The sequence below is a fragment of the Gadus morhua genome, chromosome 23 (assembly GCF_902167405.1).
Source record: "Gadus morhua chromosome 23, gadMor3.0, whole genome shotgun sequence".
NCBI lineage: Eukaryota > Metazoa > Chordata > Actinopteri > Gadiformes > Gadidae > Gadus > Gadus morhua.
Genome location: NC_044070.1, coordinates 7,217,660 through 7,236,424, shown reverse-complemented (window position 1 = coordinate 7,236,424; position 18,765 = coordinate 7,217,660). Strand labels below are relative to the sequence as shown.

The 18,765-nt window shown below is 43.9% G+C and overlaps 1 protein-coding gene across 4 annotated transcripts; it reads right to left on the bottom strand.

The window, feature by feature from the left end:
• Window positions 1–4,097: 4,097 nt before the first annotated feature.
• On the bottom strand, window positions 4,098–17,253 carry mbtps2 (membrane-bound transcription factor peptidase, site 2). 4 transcript variants are annotated; one of them, XM_030349390.1, is made up of 11 exons: window positions 16,939–17,253; window positions 16,223–16,371; window positions 15,416–15,554; window positions 13,639–13,742; window positions 13,394–13,521; window positions 10,737–10,855; window positions 10,000–10,216; window positions 9,479–9,576; window positions 8,068–8,284; window positions 5,818–5,893; window positions 4,098–5,057 (listed from the first exon to the last, which is right to left on the bottom strand). In XM_030349390.1, the coding sequence occupies exons 1-11, from the start codon at window positions 17,011–17,013 to the stop codon at window positions 4,835–4,837; spliced, it is 1,545 nt and encodes a 514-aa protein (XP_030205250.1). In that variant the 5' UTR covers window positions 17,014–17,253; the 3' UTR covers window positions 4,098–4,834. The 4 variants fall into 4 exon arrangements, with proteins under 4 accessions (XP_030205250.1, XP_030205251.1, XP_030205252.1 ...); XM_030349391.1 differs by having other exon boundaries at window positions 8,068–8,269; XM_030349392.1 differs by having other exon boundaries at window positions 10,036–10,216; window positions 16,939–17,250.
• Window positions 17,254–18,765: the final 1,512 nt, after the last annotated feature.

Here is an 18,765-nt window from a genome sequence, read left to right as displayed (position 1 = left end):
TGTGTGTGTGTGTGTGTGTGTGTGTGTGTGTGTGTGTGTGTGTGTGTGTGTGTGTGTGTGTGTGTGTGTGTGTGTGTGTGTGTGTGTGTTATAAAACTACAGGCTACAGACGCTCAGTATTGAAAAACTGGTGCTAATTATATGGGCAACATTCTTTAACAGCAATCAAGTTGTCATTGTTTGTGTCAAACAAGTTGTGAATTTGTTGTAACGTTAAAAAAGGAGATGACTACTCTGGGCTGTTTCCAGCTCCCGTGGTTTCCAACGAAACATGATCAACAAAAAAACAAGGAATTGAAAGCTACTTACAATATGCCTAGGTTACATTAATTTCCCCTGATGGCAGCAATGTTCCACTTTCAGCTGGAATTCACGGTACATCAAAACCACACGTCTTCTTTAGATTTCAGTTCCCTTTATTTATTCACACAGTTCAGCAGCGGCATTTATTCAGAATCAGAGCCCAAATTAAAGCTGCATTTAGGGCGACTATCACTACCCAGCAGAAAAAATAGATGCACTATAAATGGTTTTGTATAGCAGTCACGAACATGAGCATAGTTGTGGAAATGCTGGTGTTAGAAAACAAAGTTGACGGGAATTAAAGTGCTGCACATCGACTGTACAAAGGTAGATTATTCATCACAAGAATTTTAATTCAGAAATCGAATAGGCTAATTAACTCTGAATTGTGAGATAAAATTCAGCATTCTGATAATAAAGTCAGAATACTTGGATAAAATCCGAATTCTGATAATTAAATCCAGCATTAAAGGTTCATTTAAGAAGGTTCTCCCCAGTCATTTGTCGCCTGGTCGCAGTGTCGAGTTTCTTTTTTAAAGTAGTTCACTAGTCGTAGCGTGCAAATAAATTGCAGCGTCAGAATTCTGAGAATTTTGTCAGCATTCAGATTTCTCAGAATTCTCTTACGCTGCAAATTAAAGCGCTACTACTAGCAAACTAGTTTCAGCGTGACTGGAGAGAACTTCCTTAAATTAACCTTTAATGCTAGATTTGCATCAACGCTATTGTGTGAATTAGTATGGTTCTCTTTCATGGAAGCCGGAAGTGGGAGATTCCTTTTTTTTTTTACCATTATTGTTTTATTAACAAATTTCTCCTACAGGGGATTGATAAAGTTCTATCTAGACTATTGAACAGAAAGAAACACTTGGTCATACTTTACACACTTTACCACTGAAACATTCAGAAGAGTCACGTGGACGAATCCGTAAATAACTGATTTTTTTCATTGGTTGTTGCGTTAAATCTTACCCAGATACAGTAGGGGTATTTTCTGATTGGCTTTTATGTAGCCCCTTTCGTTTTTTGATTGGCTGGTAAGAGGCAGGCTCGACTGAAGACTCCAGAGGCAGCAGGAGATGCACTTGATGAATCCTGCCGATTCCATAGCGAGAGCGGCGCTTCTGCAGATGAATTTAATAATGATCAATGGAATTTTACTGGGGCACTGGAGACTTTTACTGGGGCACGTGCCCCAGTAAAAAGGGGCTGACGACGCCTCTGCGCTAGCTCTTTATATTTGGGAAACCCATTTATCAAAAACGGCTGAATCCGAATACTCATATTTGACTACTATATAGTAGACATTTTTCAGTACGCCAAAAAATATAGCGCGTCGGAATGCTCAGTACGCATTGTGTAGTACGGAAGACGTTTCCGAATGCGTGCTACCGCCAAAGTAAACCACCAGAGTTCACTACGCTATCCCACAATGCAATGCGGAGTCTGGTAACGAACGAAGAAGAGATGGATGACCCGACACCAACAGAAAGACGTCGTAGAAAGCGGCTCAAACCAAAATTGCAGGCATTGAGAAATGAGCTGGAGTAAATTATCAAAAATCTTTGTTTTTTTATTGTTCCTGATAAGTAGTTCTTAAAAAAATCACAACCAAGTCAAGGTTCAGAGGGACTGAAGCTTTGTGATTTTTTTCTAATTAGTGATACTTAGCAAGTCGATGGACGGGACGGCCTTGAGTATAAAGCTGTTTTGCCTAACATTCTTCCTTTCAAGGGACTATGTGTTTAGTTTAGTGTGTTTCTTGTGTTATATTGCCATAAAGAGATGGCATGTTTAAAAATAATAATAATTAGTAAAGCTGTTTAAATGACTACTTGAAATGAACATGGAAATGTTATGAATGTTCAGCATTCAGCTTAATAAATAATGTGGCGACTCCTACCCCCGGGGAGTCTGGGTATTCATAATGTTTGGGGAAAAGGGGTTTTATTGTCTTTGTATAACTTGTTGTGTTATTAGGTTAAGTGGGGTTAACGGGTTTGGGTTCTTTATTGTTTGTGTGTTAATTGTGATGTGCAGTGTAATCGGGACCATTAGTGAGAGTGTTGTGTGTGTTGGTCAGGTGTGCCGTGTTTTCTGTATGTGTGTGTTTGACTAAAGGCAGCTCTCGTGGTCGTGCGGTGTACAGAGGCGCCGTTTAAACGTGGGCTCCCGTCTCGTCCTTCCCGCGCTGCTCGCCACAATAATTTAAGTTTGATCAGAGATTGGTGAATTCATTGTGTTAATTTAACTTGATTGGTTTAAGGCAATCGGTTTCCTCAATTGAATTGAGTAGACGAAATGTAATTTTAAGTTGTCACAACTAGAATGTAATAAGTTATTTCAGTTGGAAGTCAAAGTTGATTATACTTAAGTAAAAAGATTTAGCAATACAAGAGGCACTTAAGTTAGTATTACTTAATTCACATACATTTAATGAACACATGTTATATACGTTGAATGAATTGCTGCATTTAAGTGTAAAAAGCTCATTCTTTACATTTCACTTCAGTAAATGGAATTAGTAATGCTAACTCATAATACACATGTCACAATAACTCTAGATATAAGAGTTATCTTTACTTACATAAAATAATTGCTGGTACTTAATTTATTTGAGTTAGTAAACTTAAATAGTTCAAGGCAATCGGTTTCCTCAAATAGTTTAAGTTGAACTAACTTGTCAGGTTTTACAGTGTAGGGAAATATAGACTGAGAGCGAGGGAGGGAGAGAGAGAGAGAGAGAGATGGACAGAGCGAGTGAGAGAGGGGGGGTAGAGATATATTTATCCTTGGTTTTCCAACGAGAGAGACGGACAGACATTTTTGTTATTTGTTGCTATTCATCTTTGTTTGTTGTAATATATGCTACTTTCTGTGCTTTGGCAATTTAAAAGGTAAGTTTTCAATTACAGTAAAGCCCTTTGAATGAGAGAGAGGCTGACTTCCAGTGCAGCCCAGGGTTGCTCTTTAACCTCCTACTGTGCGGGGAGAATTTCCCCACACACTCAGCACTGTATGTGATGGTTAGACCACATTGTCCTTATATAGACTTCACTTCCTGCACTCCAAGAACAAAAAAAGACGGAAACATAAACAGCCATTAATCATAGAGCCCCACCGCCCACAACGCTATCGTTCCTAGCCGTCGGTTCTCAACAATGCATTACAGTTCTAAGGTAAACCGGCCGATTGAGCTCCAGTCCAGGTAATGGGGGTTATCGGTCTGAGTACCATTTCTAGTCCCATTTGAAGCCTTTTATTAATACCGTTTTAGGTTCAAGTCCCTGCTAATCCAAATCGGTTATTTAAAATCAGGTTAGTTATGGTCTTGTTGGCCCTAGCGGGAATAATCTGTGATTTCATTGTTTTCAGGTCAACCTGGATAATCTCTGAGCGATTATAGTCGTTATAACGCAACACTTGATCATAGTCAATAACAAAGGCTATTTTCTCTATGAATTATTTTCCAACACTCACACTAATTGGGTTTCAGTGGAAAAATCTGAGGGAATAATCTTCCCCTCACAATGCTAAAATGTCTTTACCATCCTCTTCCTCATTCTGTTTACAATTCCATTGTTATCAGGCACGCTGCTGATTAGTCTGGACGTGCGTGTGGGGCCGTGTGCATGGCGTGCTTGAGTACGTTAGTACGTCTCACACAAGCACACGTTGCACATTGACAATCCAACATCGGGGAGGGTGTGTGTGTGTGGGAGGGAACACCTGTAGACTACCGCTAAGACTGACCCTTACCGAGTTAGGAACAAAGACGGACTCAGACGTGGACAAGCGGTTCCATCTGGTGGGAGGCCCTGGGATGCGTTTATTGGCATGACTAGATCAGACTTAGGACAAAAGGAATGTTCTCAACAAATGATCAATGTCGAAGTCTTTCTTGATTCCAACGATATTGAGATTTGAAGTCAACTTGATGAATACGCAGATTCTGGTTTACGGTAGCACTAACATATTTTCGCCATCCACAAGTAAAATCCTTGGTACAGTGGCAAAATTAAAACCCTCATTCAAATATATACAAATATAACAATTTCACACGGACTCTGCAGTTCTTGTAAACAGTCCTTAATAGGAGTTGACTTTAAGTATGGCTGCATCTTGAAGAGTATGTGCATACAACGGGATTGTGTACGTGTGTTTATGTGTGTGTGTGTGCCTTGTAGGTGTGTGCATGTAAATGTGTGCGTGTGTACACTTTTGTGTGTGTGGGTGTGTGCGAGTGAGTGTAAATATGTGTGTGTGCCTGTGTTTATGTGCATGTGTGTGTGTGTGTGTGTGTGTGTGTGTGCGCGTGAAATCAAAGCTCTTAGTAAATATTTTTTTTAATTTTATTTTTTTTCTTGGAAGTGAAAACCACAAAAGGCAGAAGGCAGTGGGAGCGCGCTGGGAGAGGTGCCGGGTGGATGGGAAACGTAGTCCTAGATCGCAACTTGACAGTCAAACAGTCCCCACAGAACTACAGATCCACTCTTAGGGGCGGGGCTTGGGGGGGGAAAGGGGGCGTGGACTAACGGGCGGTGACCATCCACAGACCCAGCGCCACGTTGGCCGCCAGCAGCGCGCTGCCGCCCAGCAGCAGGAAGAAGCCAATCAGCTCGCGGCGCTGGCGATCCGTTACCACGGAGACCAGCGTGGCCTCCAGCAGGGCGTTGAGCATCCACTGGCCGTCGAGCGCGAAGCACGGCACCGAGTTGACCACGGCCAGGGCGCCGGAGAGGGACACCACGTATCTGACGGGGGCACCGGGGTTAAGGGATGGGGGGGGGATTAGGGGCCGGTGGGGGGACGCTCTGAACGGATACGCGACGCAAAGTACACGAGTTAATCAGTAGGTTCAGACATAATGAGATCGTACTAATGTGGCTGTTCAAAACTCTACACAAGACGAAAATATACAGCTTTATATATATATATATATATATATATATATAAAGCTGTATATTTTCATATATATATATATATATATATATATATATATATATATATATATATATATATACATACATACCTGTATATATATAAAAATACCTACCCCCGTAAATCCTATTACTATATTTGCAGGACACTTGTCAAGTGAAACGAATATAACGTCATCCAACATTATTGAATCCAAACTGATTTAATATATTCTATCCTAACCTAGTCTCACAGATAGGATTTGAGATGAATACCTCAGTCTGATGGCAGGGGAGCTCTGATCAGCCCGGGCATTTCACTTTCTTTCTATTCATTGCAGTAGTAAATTGAAAAAGGGTTCCAAAAAGAGGTTCAAAATCCACAGCATGTAGACTGGCCACTGTATAAATACTTACATTTTGTGCCAAGAAGTTCTGCTATAACACATAAGGACCGCTGGAAAAGAAGCTCTGCTATAATGCATTAGGACTGAAGGATCTGAGGTGACTCCAAACCTAACATAATCTAATCTTTATGGATCTCATCTAATCATAACCTCATCAAGCTAACCTCACCACCTCCAGGGAAGGATACTTGCAGAAGGTCTCCAGGAAGACGGGCAGATCCAGGTGGAGGAAGGTGAAGCGAGGGACAAAGTTGGTCAAGCTCACTGCAACACAACGCAACACAACACAACAACAAGTCAACACACACAATAAAACTCACTCTACACAACACAGCAGGGCAGAGCAGGTCATCAGAAAGCAATTAGGGCTCAAACCAGACGCCTGGCAGACTGGGTCTGAGGTACGGTTGCCGTGGTATACGGTATTACCGGTGTTACCGGTGTTGAGGACAACACAGATTACTCGGTGTTGCACACCGGCAACTGTTTTTTTTTTCTTTCTTTTTTCAGTAATAAAAAGAAAATTCAGTATAAATTAATAATATAATTATAATTAAGAAAATAAAAATGTAATAATAATAATAGATAGATATAATAATAGATAGGCTACCTAATAAACCGTTGGAACACACAAGACCGGTAACCATAGCAACGCCGGTAAACAAACCCCGCGAAGCCCAATCCCTACGAGAGCTCCCCGCGCTACGGCCATCCGGAGGCGCACAGAGCTTTTGGCCGTGATATTATAGATACAATTATATTATACTATTATATATTTAAGCAATAGATCACACCAGGCTGTGGTATGTGCTCATTATACCACTGTTAAGGGGCGTTGTCCGGCCCCGACGCGCAGCGGAGGGCCGGCGACCCCCTTCACAGTGGTATAATGAGCACATGCCACTGACTGAAGTGATCTATTACTTTTATACAACGGTTACTGTTATGGCGAAACGAAAGTCATAGACACACTACATTTAAAAAAAGAAACCAAGAAAGTCAAAATAGCCGTTTAATTAAAGAATACAAAAAAGTAGTCCCTCCTGGCTGCCGCTATGCATCGACGGTCGCTATGCAACACACTTTAGCGTCCCTCCGAGAGAAGGCTCCGATAGAGCGGTTCGCCGGCAATTTATCCTATGGAGCAGTTCACTCGCCGTGTGCCTAAGCTTTCGTTAGTCTCTCCATCGCCTTGCTCACTCCCGGAGTAACAACATTTACACGCTCTCCATCATCCAACATATGTTTTACTTTGTAACTGTTTCTACTTCCAGGCGCGGAGTGATATGCAAACTTTCACAAAATGATCGAGCGTCATAGCAGTTATGTATACGCTCATTATACAACAGTTGGGAACCAATCAGATCGCTGGATTTAGGTCCCCCGTTGTATAAAGAACGTTATAAGACGCTGTCACCGAGAATTGGCACGCTGCCAGACGCTGTCACCGAGTGTGAGAGGAGAGTCGACGGAGAAGATGGCGGAACCGCTACCAGGCTGTGCCGTGTGCCCGCTACTACATGGACGAGGTATGGCTTAGCCTTAGATACTGCCACAGTGCCTTTGAGCCTCCACACAAACATCCGTGGTGGTCTTAGTACAACTCAAATAATTGTTGAGGGGCTGTTTTGGGTGCTGGACTGAGTAGTTTATTACTGAAAGTTTCTCAGTACAGTATTCTTCAGAATAATTATAGGTTCGTGGAGACTGGTACAGTTTGTTCTTAGTGCAATCGTTAGAACAATGACACAATCAAGATATCTCACACACACACAGGGACTTAAGAGAAATGCCACCGGACTACAGAGGTGCATTGTATTCTACACACACACAACATATGATACACACACACACACACACACACACACACACACACACACACACACACACACACACACACACACACACACACACACACACACACACACACACACACACACACACACACACACACACACACACAATGTTAACCTACCCAAACACACTCACACTCAAAAATCATATTCGAAGTTTGTTTGTTTATTAATTTTAACATTCGAATATATTTGAATATTTATTACAAATATTTTGACCATTAAATGCCTTCAGTAAGACCTGGATTGGGCTTCGCGAGGTTTGTTTACCGGCGTTGCTTTGGTATGGTTGCGCGTTCCAACGATTTTTTAGGTTACTAATAAATCGCTGTCTATCAATACTTCTTTCACTGCCTCTTCCGTGGTCATTACAATATTATGAATAGACTGCGTCGGGTTCTCCAACGTCTCTCCCTCTTGGCCTGCCCATAACAGGTACGAATATTAAGGGCTGCCTAATATTCGTTCGAATTTTGATCTATTTTTTGATATTCGAATTATATTCGAATAACGAAGTTCGGAGTCAAAGCCCTAACACACACAAACACGCACACACGCACACACGCAGTCCCCAGTGCTACGTACCGGAGTACTGCAGGTGGGGGGGGTAGCCCACAAACAGCATGTGTGTGTTGGGGGGGTGCGTGACGCGGATGAAGCGCGTCTGGTTCTCCAGGGACGGGGTGACACACACGCTGGCGCCCGCGTGCTCCTGGGCCAGGCAGTCGGCGTCGCGGCGGCAGACCGGCGTGCCCGTCACCATCTTGCGCACCGGCATGCAGGCGTACTGGGGGCGGAGGGGCTGCGTTCAGAGCAGGGAGGGCAGCGTTCAGAGCAGGGAGGGCAGCGTTCAGAGCAGGAAGGGAGGCCTTTTCTGCAGAAAGTGATATCAGTGGCCTTCCCCTCTTTCCCGCTCTCTCTCGCTCCCCCTCATCTCTTTTTATCGCTCATCCTCCACCTCCCCCTCTCTCCCTTATCCGTCGTTATCTCAATCTCGCTCTCAGCCTCCATCTCTTCTTTCCCAACGCCCCTCCTCTCCCTCTACCCCCAACGCTCTCTCCACCATCCCTCTACCCCTCTCTCCATAACATCCTTTAACTCATACCATCCTTAAAAACATCCTCTCTCTCTCTCTCTCTCTCTCTCTCTCTCTCTCTCTCTCTCTCTCTCTCTCTCTCTCTCTCTCTCTCTCTCTCTCTCTCTCTCTCTCTCTCTCTCTCTCTCTCTCTCTCTCTCTCTCTCTCTCTCTCTCTCTCTCTCTCTCTCTCTCTCTCTCTCTCTGGTTTCTGCTAACACTGTATTATCTTACATCATCACAGCATTGCGTTGCTGTGGCTGATAACGCCGTATCAGAAGTATTCACAACATGCTTCATTCGTCTGACGTTATCAATGTTTGACTTTATTTCAGGCACGGCCATCCCACCAACACATTGAAATGAGTTATCGACAAGGAGGTTCCATAGAAGCCCGCATCAAGGTCTCATCACTCTAGTGCTCGCTCGGTTCCTGGCACGCGGACGGGGAGTCGCGCCGCGCGCCAAACAAGGCATCACCTCTTATATCAAGAGATGCCGTCTGGAGGATGTAGGAGCCATAATTTGAGTGTAATTTGTTAGAAATGAAATGCCGTCTCTCCGCTATTAGTGAGGGATGTGCGCCGTGATGGTTCCGTAGCGCCCGCCTCCCGTCTGAGCCAACTTAGATTTCAGACCGCCCTCGGCTCGTTTCTGACAATCAGGGCGTCTCTTACCTGATTGGTTCGGGGGAAATCCATCTTGCCTGTCAATCCCGTTTCGCGCACACTGTGTTATCATAGCTCAGTGCCCCATCTACGGCACCTATATTACACACACTGCATATCAATCAGACGGCACTCGGCTATTTGTGGTTTCTGCTGATCATGCGCTTCCGTCTAAAGTTAATACATCCACTCTGTGTATGCGTGTGCATGCGTGAATGTGTGTTTTTAAGCGGAGTGTGTGTGCGTGTGTCACCTCTTTCTCCTTGTCCCGTGGGCTGGTGTAGGAGAAGCAGAGGTCAGTCAGACTGTTGTTGCTGCAGCAGTCCATAGAGCCATCCAAGCGCTTGTAGGCTGGGGGAGAAGAGAGGGCGAGAGAGAGAGAGAGAGAGAAAGGGAGAGAGGGCGAGAGACAAAGGGAGAGAGGGCGAGAGAGAGAGGGCGAGAGAGAGAGGGCGAAAGAGAGAGGGCGAGAGAGAGAGGGCGAGAGAGAGAGGGCGAGAGAGAGAGGGCGGGGGTGAGAGTGAGTGAGTGAGTGAGTGAGTGAGTGAGTGAGTGAGTGAGTGAGTGAGTGAGTGAGTGAGTGAGTGAGTGAGAGAGGGCGAGAGGGCGAGAGGGCGAGAGGGTGAGAGAAATGTTTAGTTAAGGGTGGGCGTTAGGATTGGATATAATTTTGCATGTGTATGCATTGAATATCTGTTTCATGCGTGTGTGTGTGTGTGTAAGTGTACCTTTGTGTGTAATATATAGGCGTGCGTGCGTGCGTGAGACCCATACACATAGAAGGGTGGGAGTGGGTGCGCGTGTCCCCACCTCGTCCGTGGGCCCAGCTAGGCTGCAGGCTGGCGGCGGGGATACAGTACCCCGTCTGGGGGGTGAGGGAGAGCAGGGCCAGGCAGCTGGCCCAGTCCTCCGCCCCGCTGACCCCACACTCCTCCAGGCCCGTCACGATGTCCCCCACCGACAGACCCCGGGGGCCGTCTGCTGGGGACCCCTGAAGGTGAAGGAGAGGCGGGGCGGAGGGGCGCGGGGGACAGCAGGGGGGCGGGGGAGAGAGACTCGTTTAATGAGAGGACACAGCGGCCCTGTGGTAATGAGGGGAAGGAGATCACTTTGGAGTGTTACAACACTAAGGCCCAATCCCATTTCTACCCCTTCCCCTTCCCCCTTGTTTTGAAGGGGTAAGGGGAAGGGGTAGAAATGAGATTGGGCCTAAGAGTAGCTCTTCACTGAAAAGGTGGGGAAGATGCATTCCAAGATTCATTTTCATTCTTTGACGTAATTGGTTTAGAAGAGATATATCTTAAAAAAAATATTTTAGACCACATTGATTTTCATAATGATTTTGATCAATATCTATTTCAGATATGATTGGATTAGATTAGATCCATTAGATCTCCATTCAAAGGTCAAATGTATTCATGAATATTTCCCAGAGAGGACTTCATAAGAATAAGAGGGGGACCCATTCTCACGGTTGCCGTCGTGTGGATGGTCTATAGAGACACACTCACCTGCACCACCTCCGTGACCAGAGCTCCGCCCCCGGTGCTGTACACAGGAAACAGAAGGAGGGGCAACAGGAAGAGGAGTCCCAGCGCCACCAGACACAGGACAAAGTTATGCCACACCCCTGGAAGGACGAGATCAGCCAATCAGAGAGCAAACCTCGTTAAGCCAGTGCATCACTTATCATTGAAACAGGAAGCCCTGCAGCAAACCTGAGTCTTTACGATTCCAAGTCATGATCGGCACCCTCTTTTATTGTTCCACACTTAATTTCGATATGGTGAGCGGAAAATGATGACACCAAGTCGAGGGTCGCATATCCTAGTGTTGTGGTTATGAGGTACTCGACTGATTCCCAATGTCTTGCAGACATTGAGTTACCTGCAGATGTCCCCTAGAGAGTTGTGCCCTAACCCCTACCTGATTACACCGAAAGTCATTTTAAAAAATTTGTGCTCATTGAAAAAAGGTTTGACGGGTTCAGTGTTAAAGTCGATTATAATATGCTGAAATTTAAATGGATGGAAGAAATGTATCAACATTTGGTGTTGAGGCCATTTCTGAACGTGTGGCAGTGTGTTGGGAGACCACAGTGATAACAATATGATTACATAATGTAAGAGGTCATGTGATTGAAGACCCCCGTCTAGCAAAGTGCTGAGCACAGCAAGACTGATCAATAAGCACAGCGTGGCTTTCTGTTCCAGCTCCCCCTGAGAGGGAAAGTCTCTTTCCTCCGCTTCCTCTTTGACTGGATTTTTGCTCTCTTCCTTTTCTCTTTCTCTTCTCACTCTCTTCGTCCTTCACCTTTCTCTCTCTCTTCCATTCTCCCTCGCCTATCTCTCTCGTTCTCCCTCCCTCTCTTTCCTTCTGAAAAATAACATCTTCACTTTGGGAGGAAACCAAAATGTTTCCGCCGTCAATTCTGCCGCTCAATCAAAATAATAGAAGAACTTTTCGTTTAAAGACGTCTGAGGAAGCGTGGGAACACAGAGGTTGTGTCAAGGGTGAGTTAATGTAAAAATGTCCCTCACATTGTGTCACGGTATGTCATTTCCTTCTAATTAAATCAGAGAGGAGAGGCTATTCACTGACGGGTGAGTGAGTGAGTGAGGGCAATATTCACAGATGCCATTGTTCTACGGACGGAAAAAAAAAATTATAATAAGAAATGACCAGCCCAAGTACAGTCTATGCAACCAAATGCAACAGATCTTTACCTTTAATGAAACTACGGATTTCTCTGAGTTGGAAAATTGTTGGAAAACAATTGGGATTATGTCACAACTCTCATATAAAACATTGGTCTTGTCTTATTTAGATATTCATATATGGAAAGGTTACATATTGTACCTTTAAGACAATTAAAGGGGGTTCATTTTACTTAAATGCACGTGCCTGAACAAAGCATATTTATCCTAAATGCTTTCGAGTACGTACATAGTTTTGGCTTATTTTAGGTCGAAACACTCCCTTAGTACACTCCGCTCATACACAGAGGTCATTCATCATGCCAAAGCACTTTTCTGCTCTCTAGTGGCTGGAGCTTGTAATGGCTCCGAAAAACATCCTTCTCTTTGGCCATTTAAAGACCCCACTTGAAAGAGAAGTAGATTTTTCTTTTGTGATCGGGACACCAAATATTCCTGGACGGTCCAATTATGAAAAATATCGATAACACAACTATGGTGTCCTCCCTCCTAGTCCTCCAACTATGGCAAATCAATACCTGAAGGATCAATACACATCCGTGGCCAGGCCTGAAACCTCTTACGTTTAAGACAAGCCACTAATAATCTAGGTCACTTGGAAAAGCATACTTTTCCAAACGCAAGAATGCCACTATATGTCATTCTCAATGGACTACTTGGCTTATGACCATGTAGGCAGTACATGCAAATAACCAGCAATGCTTTCCTCTATGCTGCCTGCAGCAAGATCCCTTTGCTCCTTTTATCATGATGATGCAAACGTGGAGATCTGGGTGCAGCCAACATGGAGGAAGGTTAAACATTATTTGCATATACTCCCCTCATTGTAGTGATGCAAAGCTGTTTGAATCTATGATGTTGTCCTTTAAAGAGACCATTTTATCCTCAAGGATAAAGTGGTTGTATAGCATAGCAACGTTGTATGTAGTAATAAAGGAAAGCAAAGTATAGCACATTAAAAAGCATAGTAGGGCTGGGCGATTAATCAAATTTTGACCTCGATATTAGCGTCAAACGATAAAAAAACTAATATAATCGTTTTCTGTTTTGTTTTATGTTTTATAGAAAGTGCACTGCTGGATACATATCTGTAAATTATTTTAGATTTCAAGCTGACATTTCAAAGTGCTCAGTGTTTTTGGGAGAGACATGCTGAATAAATACATCATGTTTTCAACCTCAAAAATAATAGTTTGAATAATCGTGAACTCTTTCCATAATCGAGCATCCCGATAGAATAGTGTAGTTTAGCATAGCAAAATTTAAGAAAGCATATTCTAGCATCGTCCTGTATATTTTAGCCTTGTATAGTGCAGTCCAGCAAAACATAGCAAAATATACAGTAGTATAGTTCAGCATGCCAAAGTATACCTGAGCAGAGTCAAGTTTAGCATAGCATAGCATATCTAAGCAGAGTTATAGTATGTTCTAGCAAAGCACAGCGGTCTCACCAGCGCAGAAGATACGCAGCTGTTGAGTGGGGGAGACCAGGGTGAGGTGGGTGGTGAAGAGGTCCACGAACGCCCCGGGGTACACCACGAACACAAACATCCCGAAGCCGTTCACCCTCACCTGCTCCCTGCACACACACAATCCAGTGTTGTCATCCAGTGTTGTCATGCGCGTGTGTGTGCGTGTGCGTGTGCGTGTGTGTGTGTGTGTGTGCGTGCGTGCGGTATATCTATATGTTTTTTACCGGAGGGCGGCCACGGCGTGTCCCAGCTCATGGATGACCCCGCTCAGCAGCAGGGCGCTGAAGAAGTAGAGTAGCTGACTGGTGGGCAGGTTGACCCCTGGAATCTACACCAACACACACGCATACAAAGCACAAACACACACACCATCAGGTGAGTGTCTATCTATCTGTCTGACTGCATGTCCATCTGACCCTGTCTGTTTTTCCATTTTTTCCACTCTGCGTCAGCTTGATAAACTATCTGACTACAAACACTGTGTCTGACTGCAGATCAGACACTAAAATTCAGTGCGTTTACATGACACTCAAGAAAGTCGAATTATTGGCTTAGTCCAACTATGATTGGATTATTAATTGATTTTGCGTTCTGCTCGAGATTTCTCCCAGGGGCCGTGATCCGGAAGTATAAGGAGACAATAGTCATGTTGTTGTCGCCGTCGGAAAACGAGAGATGGCAATTTATTTAAAAAGGTGGCGAAGAAGATGGAGGAAGCCGGTGTCGTGCCAATGTAGTTTCCCCCTATAAGAAGTGTATCATCATCAACATGCATTCAGTACACGCTACACTTCTGCTACGAGAGTAGCGCAAGAATGGCAATGTGCGTGTGTGAATGACGAGCGAGGAGAGCGAGCGGGTACGCGTGCCAGTTTAGTGAATGAACGACTCCAGTTGTGTATGTGAAAACGTGTTCTGTTAAGTTAGTGGAACTACGAATAAAGTACCCAGCCTGTCAATAATCGGTGGCCACTTCTTTCCGACCTATAAGCAGACCCACTGCCGGTCAAAGTGAAGGGTGAGAGAACATCGGCCCTGGAGGGAACGTCTCTCCTCGACTACGGTCTGGGAGCCGACAGCAGCAAAAGTGTAACACTTCGATTTCACCCAAGGCTGAAATAAAAGTACATGTCTTTCTAAACGTTGGTCATCAACGAGGTTGTAAAGTAGTAACTTCGGGCACATCTGTCAAAATAAATGATTTTTTACGATCTTTATTCATTAATTTGGCCGCGGCCGAACTGATGGGGATATTCTCGGAAATTATGAATCTTAAAGACTGCCTCAGGTTCTCAGACTCTCTGGTACTTCAGCAACTAGTAAAGACTCGTAGTGAGGGTTATCTCGGCCTTGGTGGAGAAGGAATTGGGGTAAAGGAACTTTGGCTTTGACACTCTTAAGTCCAAATTGAAACGCGACATAGAGGAGAAAGGGATTGTTGCCGTATGCGGGACAGCTGTCAGTTCACTTCGGGTCCATTTCTCCGATGCTCCATTGTTCCGACCTCTCGGTTGTATGCGGACTCCTCTGGCTGGACTCCTCCCGCTATTCTGCCGCCGGACGAGTCCGCATACAACCGAGAGGTCGGAAAAATGGAGCGTCTCAGAAATGACATGGACTCGAAGTGAACTGACAGCTCTCTACTGAAAACATCTTTCTCGAATGCTGTGGCCGCCTGAGTTTGTTGTTGCTAGTGACGTAAAGAGGTCAACCGGTGGCTCTATTACCACTAGTTGAATTGGGCACAGCGCCACCTATTGTACCGGGGTAAGAAATGCTTCGGCCAATGAATCGATTTTCTCACCGCCATGTATATTCGGACAATTGCAGTTGTCCGATTGAGGAGCATAGTCAAACTATGGTTTTAATCTGATTAAGCAGTGCATGTAAACGTACTGAGTACCATCACCCAGGATCCAAAACTGCATTACTAGTCAATAACCAACCATCCGCTCACTGATTGGTACAACATGACCTCATCCCCAAGCTTCACCCACGTACCACCACTTGCAACGCCTGCTGCCCGGCCATCCGGGGGCTGTCAGATGTCATCTGGGCCAGGGTCTGCTGCAGGGTCCGGGCCAGCAGCACCACCGAGCCGACCATGGCCACCACCCCAAACACCACCCCACTGCTGAACCTGCAAGGAGGAGGAGGAGAGGGAGGAGCTTGTCTGGAGCAGTAGGGACTAGGGCTTTTACCGTACATTGACACTCATTTCGACCGTCTGTCAAGATTATTTGACAAATATCGCCAAGGGAAAATTCCTCCAAAAAAAAATTTAGTAAATGACAATGGACCTCAATTGATTTGTGTTTTGGAGTGCAATGTGCTCCTTCTGCCACTGGAGGGGGATACATAGTAAGATAATACTATTAATCCAGGCAATTTTACAGTAATATGGTTGGTTACCACATGTACAGCATGATATAATATAAGAAATGAAGGTATCAACTTTATAAAATAACCATTGTATTTGCATGTTTTTTTCTACATTTGCTGTACTACATACTGGTTATCACTGGTTTGTTGGAGGCAAAGTCTGGAGTGAAAGTCCTGTCATAGTTAACCCAATGTATGGAACTTTAATTTACAAAACACTGATGAGTGACTGTTTGCTTGATTAAGCTTACAGAAGATAACCACAGTAGAAGGTACAATCACATTGCAAAGGTAGACGTTGTTTTAGTAATGATGCATGCAGTTAGAGGGGCGTTGGAGGAAGATAGTCCAGGTGAGGTGAGGGGGTAGGAGAGATAAAAGGTACAGTTATAGGACATATTAGTTGTAGTTATAACGTTTTTTTACCATAGGTAGAGAGCATGCGGGTTGATTCGGGCACAGTAGGCAAACAGACGGTTGAACATGGTAGTCTGCCACCGGAGTTGGAACGGGGACAACGTGACCCCGTGGCTGCCAAGCCATGCCTCGTAGCTGTTCCGGTGTTTCCCAGATGACTAGGGAACCAAGACACAGTGCCGATTAACCTGGAAACCTTGGCCTGACATCAAGTCCATTTTATTTGAATAGCTTTTAATAATAGTGACGAAAATTTTCACAGGCAACATTTGTTTACCCCTCCTAAGCCTAGGCCGTAAGGCAAGGGAAAACATTTCCAAAACCAAGAGGGAAGATACCTTCTGAATTGAAACAGAACAGAGATGCCTCCTTTGAGGGATGTTTAGGAGTGCAGTAGGTGGAGACATCAAAGTATAATACAGGTTTGTAGAGAATAGGGCTTTGGGGGCTTTTTCACTAAACACAGCGTACAGCCGTAGAACAACAATGCTTTTGGAGGCAATACAGCACCAACTATATACATTTTCCATGTTATCATGATTGTGTATAGACTATAAAGTAAACTGATTAAAGACGATTATCTGCGCATGTGCCTAGTGAGTGACTTCATCTCATGCTAACGATAGCCATTACCACTGGCGAACTACACACACACACACACACACACACATCTCTGAGCCAAGTGTTTATTGTGCACAGCCGTGTGCGTTTAGTGTGTGTTTTACCTTTAGGACCGAGTCAGTGAGGTAGACGGCGCACCAACCTCCCAGCACACAGACCACCAGCGGAACGGGAATCATCGTGAATACTGATGTGAATACTCAAGCCAACATGAGAGAAAACGATTTAAATAAGACTGTCTCCATGTCTCAGGCTCGTTGTTGACGTCGTGGCAGGCTAGATAGATGGGCACATGCTACACTTTGTTGCTACACATGTTGTGTGGTTTATGCAGTTTGGATGAGAGCAAATTATCCAAAACAACTGAAAAGCGTCGAGGAGTCAAACAACGTCATCAATATGCGACGCAGTGCTGCCGGTTTGACAGCTAGACCAGAGTATTCGAGTGGTGCATTAAATCGAGTACAGAGGAATCTAGCATTGCTTTAAATTGTTCTTATAATGTTATTATAAGCACAACAACAGACAAGTTCAGTAACTAGTGAATAAGGACAAAATAAATTAAACTTAAAGAAAAAAAAAGACTTAATTCTGTTTGTTTTTAACCATTTTTATTGTCTATATTAAAAGTTTAAGATATTACATTGACATAGACGACGGGGGAAAAAAACGGATGTATTTTGCTGTAATATCCCCTTGTAAGTTTAACCAAGATAACCTATTATCGTCATCTTCATTTACTTTATCATCTTGTAGCCTACAAACAGCATAGGCCTGTCTTAAACATAAAGTAATATTACAGAAATAAAGATTGTACAGTTTACCTTCACTTTTAGTTAGATTTTGTAATTAGTGCACTTTGTACACAATTTTGATCAAGAAAATAGCAAGATTAAATGATAATACTCGATTTTTTATCGTAAGTCAGTTTTACCAACCATTTTAGTAACTGCGGTTTGCCTGTGTAGTATTCATGTTCATGTGACCCATAATAAAAAAGCTGAAAAACAAGAGTCGGTCTGGTCTGAACTGACACAACCTGACAAGAACTGACATGACGAAGAAGGGTGATTCAAGGGTGACTCTTACTGAAATTAATCGTTGAAGGGAAGGGGGCATAAATCTATTAGTGGACATGACCTAGTCAGATGGGCTGATTACATTTATGTGGCTTCTTGATTTGCATTCATGTACCTAATCACAGTTCATCAACACTGCTTTCAATATTGCCTCATTATATTATTTCATAACAACAAAATATATACACCCAAACCAACAGTCCATTGTTTAAGGTGTGCACACTGGGACACAAGACAATGTGGTCACTAAGTATTTGAGCAAGGTACGTTTTATTACTGTTTTCTGGGAATAATTGACGCAAGCAGAAACCAGAAAACAAGCCGTTTTTTCGTTTTGACAAGAAAACGAAAATCTAAATTTCAGTTCGTTTATTCGTTTTTTGGTTCTTACTGAGCGAAACGAATTTACCACTCTATATCTGGTTTCCGCCGGTGGGCGGGTCCTCTTATTGGCTAGCGTGCTTCATTGCCCTGTGCTCTTCATAATAAAAGTTCTTCCGTTTGATAATGTCGACAAAAATATTACTGTATTATAGACACTAGCAGACACAGAGGACCACACCACCCACAGTCAAGACTGACACGGCTTCAAATAACAATAATAGTATTCATAATCATTTGAAAATGAGAATTTATGAAGTTACGATGACTTCAGTGCAGTTGATATTCAGCCACAGTTAATACATGCAGAGTAGACCTGAGGGCTTTACTACGACATCATTGTCCGGCTCTGAACTATGCGCTTCTGTGCGCGTTCACATCAAAGGAGCTGCGATCGCGGGCTGCTTTGAGGAATACAAGTGATTACAACACATTTCTAGCTGAAACTTGCGCAGGGCTCTCGTGAGACAC

Excerpts from the sequence above, each read along its gene's own strand:
- mbtps2 (XM_030349390.1), bottom strand. The coding sequence starts at position 17,013 with ATGATTCCCGTTCCGCTGGTGGTCTGTGTGCTGGGAGGTTGGTGCGCC. Across the intron at positions 16,372-16,938 it reads TCACTGACTCGGTCCTAAAG|TCATCTGGGAAACACCGGAA; the intron begins GTAAAACACACA and ends TTGGTTCCCTAG. Across the intron at positions 13,743-15,415 it reads AGCAGGCGTTGCAAGTGGTG|ATTCCAGGGGTCAACCTGCC; the intron begins GTACGTGGGTGA and ends GTGTTGGTGTAG.